Below are 16699 nucleotides of genomic sequence, written 5' to 3' on the forward strand. Positions count from 1 at the left end.
TGGCCGACATAGCGCCGGAAACTAAGAAAGATAAGCAACAGAATCGGCAAGACTCAAGAGGTCCAGGGCACTAACAATCTTAACTACTGGCTCAGAAGTTGACACCAAAGGCGTCTGGGCCAAGTGAACCGCCACACGGCCCACCTCGCTGCCATAGATTGGATGAATGACGTTGCGCCCAATGAAATTTCCATGGAACGATCTGAACACAGTTGCCGACAAATCATTGAGGAAACCCTTTGATTTGTCACGTTCTCCCAACAATGGACCAGGACGCAAGATAATTGTGCGTGGGAATTTGAGGTCGAGTACAGCATCCTCCAATCTACCCTTGGTCTTCAAGTACAAAAACATTGAGTTGGCGTCTGCGCCCGTAGAGGATACCAACACAAAAGTGTGGGCGCCGGCTTCCTTGGCGGCCTTTGCAATTTCGAAATTGATCCCGAAATCGATGTCCACGAACGCTTGCGCCGAGCCTGCTGCACCTCTGGTAGTGGCTAAACTTGAGAACACCACGTTCGGGCGGCGCTCGGCAATTATATTCTTGTAGCGACCTGAATCTTTCTCGACTACCAGGTCAACCTTAACGCTGTTTGAGTCGAAGGGGCGACGGGTGACAGATGTGATATTGGCAAAGGAAGTCAGCTTTTCGGCATATTTGAGGATTTCTCTACCACACAAGCCGGTGGTACCAAAGATCATACAACTCATTGTGTTAGCAAGTTTCAAGCGAAAAGAGACGTAGCGTTTGAGGGCTGCGTGTTTTAGCAGAATTGCGGAGGTGTGGTTTGTGTGGGGGATAAGATAGATAAGAGCCGAGGGGTGAACTGATAAAGAGCAAAGGAAATCAATTCTGGAGAAAATGGGAGGGAAAGGAAGCTCGAGTCAGTTCTTATTTAAGAAGAAAATCACAATTTCTAAGATCTTTTTGTATGGATCATGAATGGTTATTTTTGTGTGACTGATTACTAAGAGACTCGACCACAGTCGGTGATGGTGGGCCGCAAAATGGTCAAGCAGACAGTGTGAGCCAAATCATAGGTATGTGGCTTGTGAATGGTTCATATCCGCAAGTAAGGCCATAGGCAAGAAAAAAAAGAAAAAAAGGGGCACCTTAAGTCCATGAAACACCACCCAGGTCAACCCACAAAAAGGCACTGTCAATAGCCGTATGCACAGACTCGCTAAAGTAAGTAAAGCGTGCTATGGACAGGCCAGTGAAAATTACGAAAAATGTCTCACTTAAAATTACAAACCACACGCCTCGTGGGATTACTATTTGCCTCCCCGTAGATTGAAAGTTGCTGGAAGCGGGCGGGATGAGACACCATAGCCGCTGCGCCGCACCAGATCTTCCGTTTTGAGAAGAATTCGAAATCTCCACGTTTTTGCTCGTTTGAAACTGATTTTCATTTCTAGAAGGAGTACGGTCCATGCCGATCTTTCATGCCATCTCTGACACTCTGAAATGGCCTTTTGGAAGGACCATATGATTGGCACATCGCATGCACGATTGACGTCTGCACATACAGTCGCAGCCAGTTATACACGAGCGGCGAATGAAAGTGCACGTATTTGATACAGACCTGCAGTGCGGCTGCGGCCAGGACCCAAATCGGATGCAATAGGAGGCGATGCATGCAAACAGACAAGGACCGATGCATCTGTAACGGGAGATGAACGGCGTCTTCAAACCCTCTTATGGCCTAGAAAAGGTTGAATGCGGGTTTGTTACCGAGCTATAGCACGGCTGCACTTCTGCACGTGGAGACTGGAGGTGTTGAGGATTGAGAATTTAGCTTCTGGCACAGGCAGAGGCAGGCGAGACCGGGGGGAGGATGTGAGGACAATACGCGAATATTTTTTCGTCTCTCATTTCTTCAATATTTGAAATGCCGTTTCTGCTCGACGGGTTCTTTTTTTCGTTTCTGAGATCGGAACTCCGCTTTAACCGCATGGACTAGTTCATGTATGTAGCTGGAATTGGATCTTCACAACGGGGACAATGTGCAACGAGTCAACAGAGTTTCAATTGCAAAATTTTTCTCTGATAGAAGATGAAGAGTTTGCGATTAAAGAAGTACATAGTTTTCAATTTCTCATATGCTCAGCCTTAGAGAGCGGCATGGGGATGGATGGTATGGCATTTACTGGCAAAATTTTCACGCCAGAGTTCCAACTCAAACACTGAAATTTTAAGCACCGATGCACTTAACTACTAGACAACTTAGACACTCAAACACTAAGACATTAAGATATTTACAATCACAATGATAATAATAATAAATTTACGAAAAACAGTAGCAAAGAAGTCCAGTCAATTTAGGATCTCACGAAATAAATCGTTTCTTCACTCATCTAAACATAGCAATAGTATGTGCTCCAGCCATCTACATGGAGACGCTGCTTAACGGGACACTACCGCACCCTGGAATTGGTCTTGTCTGGCATATTGAGACTGACACTTGACATACCCCACAGGGATGGGGTCCAGATCACGTCAAATATAATATCTTCCTCAGGAACAATTGCTCCTCAGAAGAAACGAAAATGGAACTTAACCTAACCACTCTTCTTGACTGCCACTGTAAGTCTCGCCACATAGACCGACCACAAACACCTCAGAGCAGGGAAGCAGTGCTGCAGACAAAAAAACAGGTGCTGCAGACAGACAGTGCGTCATGAATTCTATCCAGGCTCCTAACATAGATCCGGTGGCTTAGGCACTACACATTCTGGAAGCAAAAGCCGAGCCAACACTCTCACATTCTCCTCAAGCCACACATTACTCGGCACTTAACTGCTTCCGGTTAGTTGCCCGGATACAATTCCACTCGAATCCCCAGACCCGCACCATCGCGGCTACCTCCGCATTGCCACATCGCTAGTTTGCGTATCTCATTTCTTTTAGAATTTACTTGGTTGGGGATACAGTACTGCAGGCAGGCTATCGTTCCACAGCTCCTCTTTCGACAAGCAACTTCTCCTTGTACTCCCATACCACACGTTTCTCTGAAATAATAAATACTTCGAGTTCTTCGAGAATCATTTGGACTTTTTGGTTGTGAGCCCCGCACTTCTTTACTTCGGCGGGCTGCTCTCTATACTTGAAGTCTACTTCTCAGATTCAGATTGTCGTTTCGATCATCCAGCCACTTCAATTTGTGCGCCAGACCTCGTGTCCCAGGTTCCTAGGCTCCGGAATCGATCGCAAAGTGTGTTTTTGTCATTCTTTGCTGAAATTTTTGGAGGTGTTGGGCTTGCAATCCGCGACAAAGCATACCCATTCCTAGACGTCATCTTGAACTGACCTTAACTGGGACTAAGACTCATCAACTTGCAAACTATAGCATTGTGGTCGGACTGAATAATTATCTCGGTTGACGATTTGCGAGTCTCTTGGTAATTTCTATCAACCTATCTGTTTGTATTTGGAAAAGCAACCAGCTGATATCTTCAGTCTTTCGCAGAGGCATATCAACATCTAACTCTTCTAAGAACACTTTCAGAGATTCTGTTTGTACTGACTGCATGTATTTCCGCCAAAATGTATCATCAAAATTCCTCTGATCACCTGCGCCTCGCGAATCAGCCCGGAAACGTAGACCAGGATTCACAACATGGATACATGAACCGCAGCAGCGAGGAGCAGTCAAACCTCAACCACATTCACAACCACAACCACACCCAAAATCAGCATCATAATCAATATCATAATCAAAGTAGCATCAGCGGCAACCAAAGCCAAGATGCTCACCCACATGACAACAATAACAATAACATTCAGACACTGTATTCCCGGAATCCAAATCAACATGAAAATGCATTTGGAACTCAGCAGCATGCAAATGATCAAAGTCTCGATATACCATTCTATTTCAACCGAAGTTCACAACAATCTAAACAGAACAACGTTCTAGCGAAAGGGTTGTTCCAAAACAATTTCAATTCACACAATGGCACTATCTCTGCTCCTGCAACCACTGAGATGAGTGATGATTACTTCTCTTTTGTTGGCCTGGAACCTCTTCAAGAAAGAGAAAACGAGGATGCGAGGTTCGATTTTCAAAATGGGGAATATTCACAAGCTGCACCCCAAACTCAATATGGATTCTTTAACCAGAACCAGAATCAGAACCAGAACCAAAATTCAGTTCCTTTTTTTGGGTCAGCAAATGGGGACAAGAATGCATTGAGTTCCCAGCCCCAAATTCCACACAACCTCACCAGAAGCGCGTCTTCGCACGTTCCTTCTCGAACAGCTCGCAGAAGAACGTTTTCTGCACAGAGGCCACACCTCAAATCAAATCTTTCCATGTCTTATAGCGGTTTTGTGAATCAAGATGTCGCAGTGATGAGTCCCGAAACTAGTAACAACAATAGCGACGATGCAAAAAATAACAATTATTCTACAGATTCTTATGAACAAGCGTCAAGAAAAAAGAACCGCAATCCAGGTTTCCGAATTAAACTCGATGATCTAGGTCCCAAGAGCAAAAAGTCAATGGGACCAAGCACTGGTGGTAGCGTAGGACATTCCGGAAATATGTACGTCAGTCCTGGCGCGAGTCAGAGAAGTGAAAGCGTTCAAAATACCCCATCAATGAGAACAGGCTTCAAAAGCCCAATACTGGAAAACTTTCAAGTCTACAGCAGTCATGACATGTACGGCGGAGAGCTGATCCTGGCAATGAGTGCCAGTGCAAAATTGGATTTTGGCCAAGAGACTGTCACACCACTAATGTATCCTCCTCAAACCGATAATCGTGATTACTTTGGCGAGTATAGTGAGATCAGCGCCCCAGGCAAGACTGACTCATTGCAAATGTCACATGAAGCAATGTACAACTCTTCGAAAATTGAAAACCACACGGGGTCATTATCTACCCATCTAAATGCTGGGTACAACGAATATGCAAATTTGAACGACTTTCAATCTCTGCTTTCAAAGCGCAGCTATGATCAGTCTTCCAATCGCGATGAATTCTATTACGAAAATGCAAACTCTGATGATCACAAGGTAGAGGCTCAATTCACTCCAGTGGGCTTTGATGGCTTTTCTGCGACAAATATGGCAAGCAGGGAAAACGAAATGGAGTTTCAAACATACAATCAAGGAGATAATTCTTTGAATTACTATAATACAAGGAACATGCTGTATGGGGATGGGCAAGAACAGGCCGAGGACGAAATGTCGTCGCTGCATGAGCCGAAATTACAATACAAAACTCACACTAGTGGACTGAGTCAAAAGAAACTTCTGTCTCCATTTCGCAATGAATTTGAATTGAACTATGAGACGTTTAATGGCAAGAGTGAAGAAGAATGGCAAGTTTTTCAGAGTGATGGTACAAAGGGAAACACCAAGGCTAACCCCAAGCCAAAGCTGAAAAAAACAAAGGAGCAGAGCCTGCCTCAAGAAGATGGTGATGATTCAGTTGGCGCAGCCGTCACCAAGAAAAAAGCTGTAAAGGGCACTATGTGTACCATATGTGACAAGTTCATCTCTCGTGACTATTCTCGCCACATGCGTATTCATGACCAATCTGGTAGATTTCAGTGTGTGTTTCCAGCAGGATTTTGCAATCATAAATCTAGAAAGTTCAATCGACCATATGATTACAAAAAGCATTTGCTCAATGTGCATTTCAAATTTAACGATTCCAAGGTCAAATTGGAACCAAATCTCACAGAAAAGCTTCATGTGGAGGGTAAATGTACTGCTTGTGGAGCGAGTTTTGTGGCATCTGAATGGCTTGATGACCATATTATGTCTGAAGATTTCGACAAAAGATGTCACAAATTGCAGGAAATGATGACGCAACCACTTAATGACGTGTTTGCGGGTAGAAGCGGTTAATAGAACGATATTTAATAATGTATGACCACGACAAAGCATTCTATTGTTCTTTCACAGATGGTTCTTTTCCAATTTCAGATGACAGTCGGGCGCGCATGAATACAAACCTCGACTTTGACATAAGCTATGACAAGGGAGGTATTCAAATATAGAATGAAGGTGAGTAGTGACACCGCCTACGTTGATATTCCTAACCCAGCTCCTCGATTGTTGTAAGGGCTGCAACCGTCAACTCTCGCAAGAATGTTCAACTTATTGCGACAGAGAGATCACGGGTGTGACACCGCGATGCTCTTTGATTGACAGATCCAATTCATCACAAAAAAAAAAGATTCTTTTCAGTTTTCTCTTCAAAAATGACACCATTTGGAGCTACGGAACGGAATTCTTTGGCCTTCATTGTGAATGTAGAATCAGAGAGCTACTGAAAACCCAGTCGAAAAAATGACTAAATACAAACTTCAAAATTTTACAAGACTAGCTAAGCAATTAGTTATTGAATGATAGAACCATCCAAGAGTATCAAAAAGAATGTGAATCAAGACGCACAAAGCGCAGAATTACGAGACAGACTGCACACAATCTTCGTACTATACGGGTTAATGGTTTAAAACTGAGATCTGCAAGATTTTAATAGAACTTTGCATTTAAAACTTGAATTGCACTAGATGAGAATAATTGGTGATGAATACACCTCTTTAATCAGTAGCTGTGGACCAATGACCACCTCCTGGTGAAGTTTTGCAACCGACTTGTCCTCCCACAAGAAATGTCAAGCTGTGTAGTTGATATCAAACCATCTGCCCTACTGTATTTGATGATAGAATTGAGGCGCGAATAGTGAGAGGTCAAAAATTGGCGCATACGGATAATCTTTAACTCAATCCAAAGAGAAAGCGTTTAAACAGAGCTTTGAATAGGGTATAGCATGAATTGTCAAAACCAGAGTTCACATCAATGTTATGTATCTCGACCGGGTACACTGGAGCTCAGCTTCATTCATGTTCGAAGAATTTTATCTGACTGTAAATTCTCCTCGTCTGAATTTTAAAGTGGTCGATTATTTGAGTTTCGGCTATTCAGCACCCCGGCGATCCGTTGGTAAAATGACTTTGTTTGAAGGTAATGCATCTAGTCACGTATATAGCATGACTCTAACGATAATGATTACCAAACCACGGCACTAGTGATACTGATTCCTAAGTTCGAGTTCCTTTTGCAGATCTTCTCAGATTGTTGTGTGGGATTTCACGTCTCAAACACCTATGATCCCACCAAAAACAGATCACCACTTCAGGAATTTGTACACGAACTTTGAAGACCGAAACACGAAAATACGCCAACTGCGCAAATTTACAAACACAAGCTTGGTGTTCCCTGTATCACTGCATCGTAGCCCTAGCCGTTTATTTGCTCACATTTGTGTCGTCTTGATTCGCACCTGTTATCAAAAAGATCAGCTAGCCTGCAGGATTCAAGTCTTCTGAATTAGGCTTTTAAATGCTCAATTTGCTCGTCTCGGCGAGTATAAGAACCTGGTGTGATCTTCTCACTCAGGACCGTTTTCCTTCTAGAGGTCCGTAATTCTCACGACTTTTTGATCCCAACCAAATCAAGGGCTCACAACCACCCTCCAACTTAGAATCTCTTTATATTCACAATGAACATGCAAATGTCTTCGCTGCAGCCAATGGCCTCCATGACCATGTCGTCTGCAATGTCATCCATGGCATCTATGACGATGTCCATGGGTTCGATGGCCACTGGAATGTCACACGGTGGCCACGACCATGGCGGAAGTATGGAAATGGCAGGTATGAACATGTACTTGACCACTAAGTTCAAGGCATACCCAGTATTATTTTCATCTCTTTCGGCAAAGACCAAGGGTGAAGCCTTCGGTATCTTTGTGCTCATTTTTGTCGTTTGTTTCGTTTCCAAGGGCTTGGAGTTCTTGAAAAATTACTTGGAGATCCGTGTGTGGAACAACCCCAACTACAAGACTGAAACTACGATCATTGAACAGTGTGAATGCGATGAGAAGGATATGGATGGTAGTCTTGAGGCTCAACCTGCTACTGCTCGTAGAGTGTCCCACCTTCCCCTTGTGAAGGCCTTGTTCAGAGACTTTATCCGTCTCTTATTGTGCTTTCTTCCAGAGCTTTTGTCTTGGGCCATGATGTTGGTGGCCATGTCCTTCGTGTTGACTTACTTCTTCGCTGTCGTTTTGGGAATGTCTTTTGGCCGTTTCTTCTTCGAGAATTTGAGCAACCGTTTGAACCTTCGTCCTGGCGGAAACAACTTCCAAGGCCACCATTAGGACATATGATCGCTGAAAAATTAACTTAATAGAATCTTGTACAATAAACTGCGCCGAAGGTGCCTCATTACACAAATACAAAGTGAATTTTCGTATGGAGGTATGGCTATAATGCATGGCCTTACATTTCGCTTAGTTTCAAAATCTATGAAAGAGCATCGACTCTTTAATTTACTCAACTATCATAATTTCATTGCAATGGAGACCAATCCTTCTATTTGTAAGATGCTTTCACCTTATTTGCCAAGTCTGCATACTTGGTCTTGTTGAAATTTGTCACATTTTCAGAATTCATCTTCTCACTGTAGATCAAACGAACAAGATTGAGCATTTCACGTATGGTGTATGGCTTCTTTTCACCGGTGAGCCTGTCTAGTAAAAATTTTTCATTCACGGTGAAAAGCTCAAAGTACTTGGAAGCGCCACTAAGGTCAACTGTATCTTCTTTCTTCATGACTGTGCGAAGTACCTGTTGAGTTGTGAAAATATTTAAGAGAATCTTCTTTATTCCGTTCCTGTTGACTACCTTGACAAGTTCACTACCCTGCAAGAAGGCCTTGTTGATAAATTGGGGAAGTCCATAGAAAACACATTCCGCTTCAGTGGGAGTGAGCAAATCTTGCACTTTAGTGCCAATAAAGTATATTTCTTTGTTGAACAGCAGAATGAATGGATCACAATCAGCAGGTTCTGTGGTCAACACAAAACTCTCCTTGAATGATTGCCCAATATGATACAACGCTTTCAAGCGAAGATCATACCGCAATGCGATGAGAGCATTGTCTCGGATTGTCTCAAAAGCTTTGGTTGCATCATCGAATTCACCAATCTTGTCCAGACTCAAAGTCAAGTAAACATGTTGCATTCTCTCTAGTATGGCGTTTGAGGGACGACCATTTTCGAGGAATGAGTACTCGTACTTCAATTTTTCAACATCTTCTACCGCCTCTTTATTGTCACTCAACTGGCCAACATTGTAGTTCGATTCCTTTCTCATGGAAGGAAGCCAGGATAAGATCCACAGTGACGTGAGAAGCAAGTAACATACATGATGGAACCACTCATCATCAAGCAAGTCTTCTTTCGAATAGCTGAATGTCTTGTCAGAAGAAAGCATGTATTGGATTTCTTCAAGCGCCAAAGCTTTCGCTGAGTCATTCTGCAAGGCTCCGGATTCTTGCTCTACCAGCGTCAAAGCGTAAAGCAACTTTCCGGACAGTTGAATTAAAGTCGGGATTCGCATCCATTGATTAACTTGCGAGATGTTCTTTCCCGTCAGGAGTTGTGCAGCAGACCCGAATCTAATCTCGGTAATATCCTGAGTGCCTCCAGTTGCAAGCAAATCCTGATGATATTCAGAATAAGCTTTAGCAAAACCTTTGAGTATACCTAAAACAAGTCCACTCATCTCACGACGATATGTGAAAGAGGTGTTGACGATATAGCACAAAGAAACAAAAAACCGGCGGAATTGTACGGCATTCGAGTAGACACGCGGCAGTGACAGCATTGTGGACATGTTTGACGAAATGTCGTTGGAAACTGCTACAATGGACTGGCCAAAGCCTCCCCGTGAATCCTTCAGACCAGCAGCCATACACTCCACGAAGACTTGATCTGCTTCCTCACGGAAGCGCGCCATAAACGAATTATTCATAATCTCGAAGAAGAAGTCATGTGCGGGCGAAGTCTTCTGAGGTTTCAACCCCACGAACAAATTTTGAGATCCTGCCACAAAAACAAGTAAATGCTCCAAGATGACACGCATATTGAAAATTGTTTGGGGAACCAAAATATTAACACTTGAATTGAAATGCTCACTGGATATATATGGCGATGAATCGGAATTGCCTGAATTGAGACTAAGGGGCTTTTTGAGTTGTATTCCGGGAAAAAGGCCTCCTACTGCCTCTGTGAGTTCTCGAGCGACTTCTGATGCATTAGTCTTGGATTCTGCATGTTCAAATGAGAATATCTGCTTCTTAGTAAGAACTTGGTGAATCCGGTTTCCGCTTGGATTGTAGTTAGTGGCATCCAACTTTGTGTTAGTTGAATCTTCCTCTCCGTCATTTATGTAAATAGAGACTAGCCCTTGCAACTCCTCCAGAACGACTTTCCAAACTTTGTAGAAATCATATTCTGATCCTATCGCTGGCATGAAAGAGTCTCTTTTCCCAGGAGCGACTACATCCTTGGAACGAATGAGCTTCACAATTTCCCATGTAACTCTATGCCTTTGGAGTATAGACAAGGCGGCGGCAAATACAGAGAAAAAGAAGTCCAGTAGGACCAGGACAGCTCCATCATGAAGTTTTGTCGCACTTAGTTTCTCGTTGCTACCACTTTGCTCCATGGAACGAGTTTTTTGGAGCTTTGCCAAGCGTTGAATGTGAGTCAGCTTCGTCTCTTCTGTGACTCTTGAGACTAGCACTTGTATCTCCAGACGCAAAGATTCGGCAAGTATGCCGACAATTGAATCCAATTTATTGAGCTTTGCAGCAGTGCAAATGAGACGGTAGAGATAGAAGTATGACTCAGATGACGCATTCAGGGTCGAGTCAAGAAGAATAGAGTAGTCAACCGAAGAAGGGCCCACTGACGAAAAATTCCGGTGTAACTTTGGAAGCAGCAGCTGCAAGAAGGCATCTGCTTGCTCGCATAGACGCCCAGCTACATCCACAATATCTATGTTAGCCAGACTGTGGATGCACTGCTCCAAAGAGGTCGAGCGAAGAAGTTGCGATAGACACGCCGCATTTGGGGAGGACGAGCGCAACAAGAACAGCCACGCATCTTTTACAGACATGACGTTCCTCAAGTAAATTTCATTCTTCACCTCCTCCACAATCATGTCATAGAGAGTATGCAGCTGAGCCTCTAAGAAACTCTGAGTGGATGCCATCGCTGAGAGAGACCACAAATTATACTTTGCAGCCGTCTGGTGACCAGCTGCAATGACATCATAAACGTCGTGAATCTTCTTCTCGCCAATGAGTCTTTCAACTTCTGCTGGGATGGCAGCCAATTTTTCCATGGCATCAAGCACTTCAATTGTTTCTGAGTATTTGGCGGAATTTGCATCTAGTTCACGCAAGAAAACTGTTCGCGTGCGCATATCTTGTGTGCTACTTTCGATCAAATCCCCAATCTTTTCAGCTTGTTTTTGAGAATCTTGTGCTGTAGTCAATAGGAGATGATACAGTCCTACGCTATTGTTAAATAGCTCATGGTTATCGACCACGCAGTTGCGAAGAACACCTCCAAAGCTTTCACAAAGCTCATCATAATGCGGCTTGCGATGCGCGAGACCCACCAGGGTGTCATCCAAAAGTGCAATTGCCATTTCTAGTGGAGACGTCTCGCCAGAAGCTAACTGAGGCCAGTCATACCGGAGTTCGTTGTTGAGCAGTTTGAGGCGAGCAATTGATTTAAACGAGCGCTCTTTTTCTTCGGCACTGACACCATGTGTCATGCTGACGGCTCTATGCCTATTCACCATAGCGATTTGTGTGTTTTGTGTTAGGTATGGCGGTTGTTCAGAGATTAGCTTATAGAAAATAATTCGTAAAGAATAGTTTCGGATGAGTCTTTAGTCTAGGGAACGTCTCTTCGATACCTAAACAAATCTTCAAGGGTAGAGGTGCTATGTTGTTCTGGAGAGTCAATGATATACAGAGTGATGTAAGGTGGAAATTGTGGAGTTAGCGTCTGGATTCGAAATATAGTGGGAGGAACAATGGTACGAAGGTGCAACAAAAAAGCGAAATTGATCTTTGGGGAGAGTTTTATTGCATTTATTTTTTCTTTTCTTCTTCTTAGTTCATACTCCAATACGTACGGTCATTGTATACCTACACCACAGCACTACTTCTTGTGGATGGCGAGTCTGATTGAGCAATGGGTCTACTCAATAAATTCATCGTTAAGAACAAAATCGAAAGGGACCAGACCGGATCTTCTACTCCACAGATTTCTTTGTGCTCTCAAAGTTAGTATAGATTTACTATTGACAATGGAATTCATATGCCTTAACACAAATTCCTCCATATCTCAGAAAAATAAGGGAAGCGCAAGACAATATTTATATTACAATCCAATTCACTAATCGCTATTTGGTTTTTTAGTGTCTTCAGGAGCATGGCCACTTTTCACAATTAAGGTATTCATCATATACATTAACCAAGAATTTCTCGCGGGCTCAAAATTTTAAGTTGAATATATCTCAATAAATGTACATATGAATTTTGAGCCAGCTCCGCTTCATGATTTTGTATGCTTATGTCTTTTTTTCAGATCTGGCTGCAAACGCGTCTGCAGTACTCCACAACAATATTGGTACTACTTCAAGAAAAGAAGGACATATATCCCCCTTCCTGATATCTGGACAAGTCATATTGAACTGAATTCACTTATCATATCCTCATACAGTCATACATTTGTACATGATCTCATTGTATTTTTTATGACGTGACTAGTGATCCGATGGATGTAATTGAACTCCTGAGCGATCCAATAGAATCAGATCACTTAGGCCATGATCCAAGTGTCATAATGTATGTAAACACTTCAACCCATTATATAATCGTTTACTAACGTCAGATTATCCGACGATTCTGTTGTCGATAAGAACATGAAAAAAGCCGCTTCGACCTCAATTGTAGTGAGTCTGCCTCAGAAAGCAACAAAAAGAAGCATCTTGGATCTCAGTAATTGGATAAGCAGCTCGGATGATGACTCTTTTACTCAAAATATTCTACAAGACAAGGACCCCAAGACTGGGTCCAGTATCAACAGGAAGGCAGATCAAAACGAGATTGTTAGCGAATCCATTTTACAAAAGTCTCCTTCCCGCTCTCTCTTCCGCCTGGTGCTACATTCTTCGCCTGTGCTGGAGCGCCTGCTTGGTGCAATAGTTACGACACAACCTTCTGCTGCCTCGAAGCTACGAGCCACGAAGCCATCTTCGAAAAACACACATCTGCCTTTTGTTGCGTCTGACCCAATTGAAAGCTCTTCGCCGGCTCAATCACCAAAAAAAAAAGTTGCTTCCAAGAAGAGCACCTCCGGTGAGTGGACCACTAAAGAATGGCGAGATGCCAACCGAACAAATCGGAAGAAAGAAGAAATTATGGCGGAAATGGTCTTGGAAGTGGCTTTATGTATAAATTGCAAGGTTCGGACCCCCTATTTTGACACCAAGTTTGAGGGCTTCGTTGTTCGCAATACCTACGTGGAAGTACCACTACTCTCGTGGAAGCGGCGTGTTAATGCGTTATACAACAAACAGAAAGATGTTTTCGAGCCTTGTGATTTAACCGAAATTCTGGAGTCTGTCTATGCCTTGTTCTACGATGGAGCAGATTTAGTCTGGAAAATCAAAGATGGCACGGTGAACGAAGATATAAATAAAGTCAAAAAGCGAGCTGCACATGAGAATCCTGAAACTCCATGTCATGTTTTCATCGTATGCCCGGGTTTTGGCACTTATCTCAAAAAGCTACAAACCAATGAGGATAAGGAGTATCGACAAACGCTACTAGAGCAACTCGATGGTTCCGTCGCTAAAAAGAGACGTAAAGCTCTAAGCGATAGCGAAGAGAATATAACCGCTACGGAAGCTCAAAGATTGAAAGTCCAAACAGAGGTCAATCTCGGAATTAACATCTTCACCTGCAGAGATTTAGACGAGACTATAGATTGGCTTTATTCTTTCTCATACACCATTGGATCATCTTTATACAGTAAGTATGAGAGGAATCCAGACTACGCTAATTTTGGAAATGTCCGACTGGGCACAGACAAAAAGAGTACGTTCTTGAAGATGATACAACACTTCAACCTAGTCACTGCAACAAAAGCAGACAAAATCTATCAGTTTTACACTTCCCCTCTTAGTATGTATCAAAGATTCATAGAGCATGACAATCTAGGGACTTTTGATGGAAAGCCCGTGGTGCCTCAAACAACGAACAACGCAATGAGGCGCGCTCTCATGTCTAATGATCCATCGCAGGTTATCACTGACTAGTTTGTGTGCATTACTTTTCAGAAATTATGTGTCGTAGGGACACAGTCTATTGTATATATAAGGTATTGTTTATGCGAAGGGGTTTAATTACTAGAGAAGCATCATGGAATCTGCAACTAGAACATTTATCTAGGAAAGAGATTGTTGAGCAGACCGCAAATCATCTGTAGAGAGCATTTCGACGTGCTCAACATTCTTCAATCCTTGGTTTAAGATATCAAGTTCATCGGTTGAAAAGTCATAACCAGAGGCCTTGAGAGTAGAAATGATGTTGAGAGCTTTCTCAATACATCCAAGGTGACCATCAGTTTTCAAGGTTGCGGCAATACTGCCAACAACACCGTCGGAATGGATGTGCTCTTTCGTGGCATTGTCAAGGCCACCAGACAACAAGGCCGAGACTAATGAGAGCTTACGTAAAAGAAGGCGTTCGGAAGCAGCTTTACTAAGGTTAAGGATCTTCCAGCCATCAAGAGCCACGAATTTGTCGCATGCTTCTTGACAGTTTCTGACGAGGGACGAGAGTGCAAATAAAGTCTTCATCACAAGCGATTCGGGCGTTTGTGGATCAGCCAATAAGCGCACCAACGAAGAAAGACCATCTTCGTGAGTAAGGAATGCCTCTTGACTGTTTGGGTTGTTCTGAGTAGCAATACCTACGATGGAAGCAGCCAAAACTTGAAATTCGAGTTTAGGACTCGATAACTGACGAATAATAGAAGGCCAGAGCTTCATGTTTTGGATGTTGTTCGCATTATCCAAGTTCTCGATTAGCATCTCGAAATTCTCAAAAGCTACAAGCTTGTTCTCGACTGTGGCCTCGTCATTATCAAGAATGAGAATAGACTGCTTCATGAGTGTAGGCTCATCTGGGCCACCAAAGAGTTGCTCGAGCATCTTTGGATCAGGCTGACCGATTCTTTCCATGGCTTCTTTATCGCCACTTTGCTGTGCAATAGACCACTGAAGTAATTTATCCATTGTATATCAGGTGCGTTGTGGAAATTATGTGATATTCGAAGCTATGATAAGATTCGTGGGTGAAGAAATGCTTCCGGTTTTGTATGATGGAATACCAGAGAAATTAGGACGGTTCAATCGTGGATCCTGCGATGGATACAAATGTCTAATGTGGAGTAGTATACGTTTGTTTGAAAATCAGGGAGGCAAATTGTAGTTAAAAGTCGATATTTTACGTCCCAAAAATATTCACGAGAAGACAATTTGGTAGATTGAATGTGGTTTTTAAGAGTTAGCTTAGTTACATTTTTGATCCAATTCTGGAACCTTCTAGAAGGAACATTTGGTCAAGATGCCGAAAGGTGGATAGCACACATGAAACTCACGAAAAAAGAAGCTTTTCAGCCTCGCACAATATTTTACTTTTTTTATTTGGTAGGTATGATGGAGTGAACGGATTGTGTAATCTCTTCTTGAGTACATAAAACGGTGTAATCTCTTCTTAAGTACATAAAACGGATGCAACAAATATCGAATCCCATAATTGACTGCAGTTAAATGACATTAAATCTGATCTCTGAGAAATGGCTTAGTAGCAGAGACTTTACTCAAATTCGTGGGTGCACTTGAACCCCAGAAAGAAATCGTAGGGGTTCTAAACAAAATGAGCAGTCATCGTAGCCGAGCATAGTGTGAACCAAGATCAAATCTAAGTCCGTTTCGTAAGAAAAAATAAATGGAACTAGTTGGGAATATAATTCTTGTTGAAATTCAGCTTGGAGTGGCTAACCAATTTAACCTACGGTTGGACTAAGCTATGAGCATGCCAGAACTCGCCCAACAGACAAACCAACAAACTATTTAGTCAAACGATCAACTCGAAATTGATCGTCAATTTGTCTTAATAAATTGGAATCAAACTACATAGCTTGGACTGAACTAGCCTTGTAACCGTGTTCGATTCTAGCTTCCTATCATGAAATAATACAAGAAATCATCACGTAATAATTATACCTGCAATTGTATTACCCCATGATTTGAAACACCCCATTCTCCGGCTAACAGTCCCCAAATGTCCCGTTGGCGCATACCGCACAAGCCACTTAAGCGAATAAGCCATGCGATTACGCGACCTTGGACTGGTTGCGGAATACAATAGAATAGCGGCAAAAAACAGAACAAAAACAGAGAAAAAAAGGAAAAAAAGAGTAGAAATCTGATCTCATTCTTCGATAATGAACAATTCGAAAATAAACAGGGATTTTCCAGAAAGTCTACGAGCATTGATCCAATGATCACACCACTGGCCCTCGAATCAAATGGACAATGTCAGTCTAGCTATCCAAAAATGAAAAATGAAACAAAAACCAGAGATAAAATCATAACTCAAATTCATATGATCGAAATTGTCGGCTTGTTTTCTCGGATTTTGACCCCGGGTCCACGATTTATTAACCACGCTCTCTAGTCCCATCCTGCCTAATGGCTCCGGCGCAAAGGACCCATTAGCGCCTAACCCGGACCTGCCCAC

General features: G+C 42.7%; 6 protein-coding genes across 6 annotated transcripts; 3 read left to right on the forward strand and 3 right to left on the reverse strand.

Annotated features, from left to right (window-relative positions):
• Window positions 1-21: 21 nt before the first annotated feature.
• On the reverse strand, window positions 22-711 carry PUMCH_003807 (uncharacterized protein; the record flags this gene model as incomplete). The annotated part of the gene is made up of 1 exon (XM_063022764.1): window positions 22-711. One exon carries the CDS (start codon window positions 709-711, stop codon window positions 22-24), a length of 690 nt encoding a protein of 229 aa, XP_062878834.1.
• Window positions 712-3547: 2836 nt separating this feature from the next.
• On the forward strand, window positions 3548-5860 carry PUMCH_003808 (uncharacterized protein; the record flags this gene model as incomplete). The annotated part of the gene is made up of 1 exon (XM_063022765.1): window positions 3548-5860. The coding sequence occupies one exon, from the start codon at window positions 3548-3550 to the stop codon at window positions 5858-5860; it is 2313 nt and encodes a 770-aa protein (XP_062878835.1).
• Window positions 5861-7520: 1660 nt separating this feature from the next.
• PUMCH_003809 (uncharacterized protein) lies at window positions 7521-8180 on the forward strand (the record flags this gene model as incomplete). Its single annotated transcript, XM_063022766.1, has 1 exon — window positions 7521-8180. The coding sequence occupies one exon, from the start codon at window positions 7521-7523 to the stop codon at window positions 8178-8180; it is 660 nt and encodes a 219-aa protein (XP_062878836.1).
• Window positions 8181-8394: 214 nt separating this feature from the next.
• On the reverse strand, window positions 8395-11679 carry PUMCH_003810 (uncharacterized protein; the record flags this gene model as incomplete). The annotated part of the gene is made up of 1 exon (XM_063022767.1): window positions 8395-11679. The coding sequence occupies one exon, from the start codon at window positions 11677-11679 to the stop codon at window positions 8395-8397; it is 3285 nt and encodes a 1094-aa protein (XP_062878837.1).
• Window positions 11680-12810: 1131 nt separating this feature from the next.
• Window positions 12811-14208, forward strand: PUMCH_003811 (uncharacterized protein; the record flags this gene model as incomplete). Its single annotated transcript, XM_063022768.1, has 1 exon — window positions 12811-14208. The coding sequence occupies one exon, from the start codon at window positions 12811-12813 to the stop codon at window positions 14206-14208; it is 1398 nt and encodes a 465-aa protein (XP_062878838.1).
• A 129-nt stretch (window positions 14209-14337) lies between these two features.
• On the reverse strand, window positions 14338-15189 carry PUMCH_003812 (uncharacterized protein; the record flags this gene model as incomplete). The annotated part of the gene is made up of 1 exon (XM_063022769.1): window positions 14338-15189. One exon carries the CDS (start codon window positions 15187-15189, stop codon window positions 14338-14340), a length of 852 nt encoding a protein of 283 aa, XP_062878839.1.
• Between the last annotated feature and the right edge of the window lie 1510 nt (window positions 15190-16699).

This window comes from Australozyma saopauloensis, chromosome 4, assembly GCF_035610405.1.
Source record: "Australozyma saopauloensis chromosome 4, complete sequence".
Classification (NCBI taxonomy): Eukaryota; Fungi; Ascomycota; class Pichiomycetes; order Serinales; family Metschnikowiaceae; genus Australozyma; species Australozyma saopauloensis.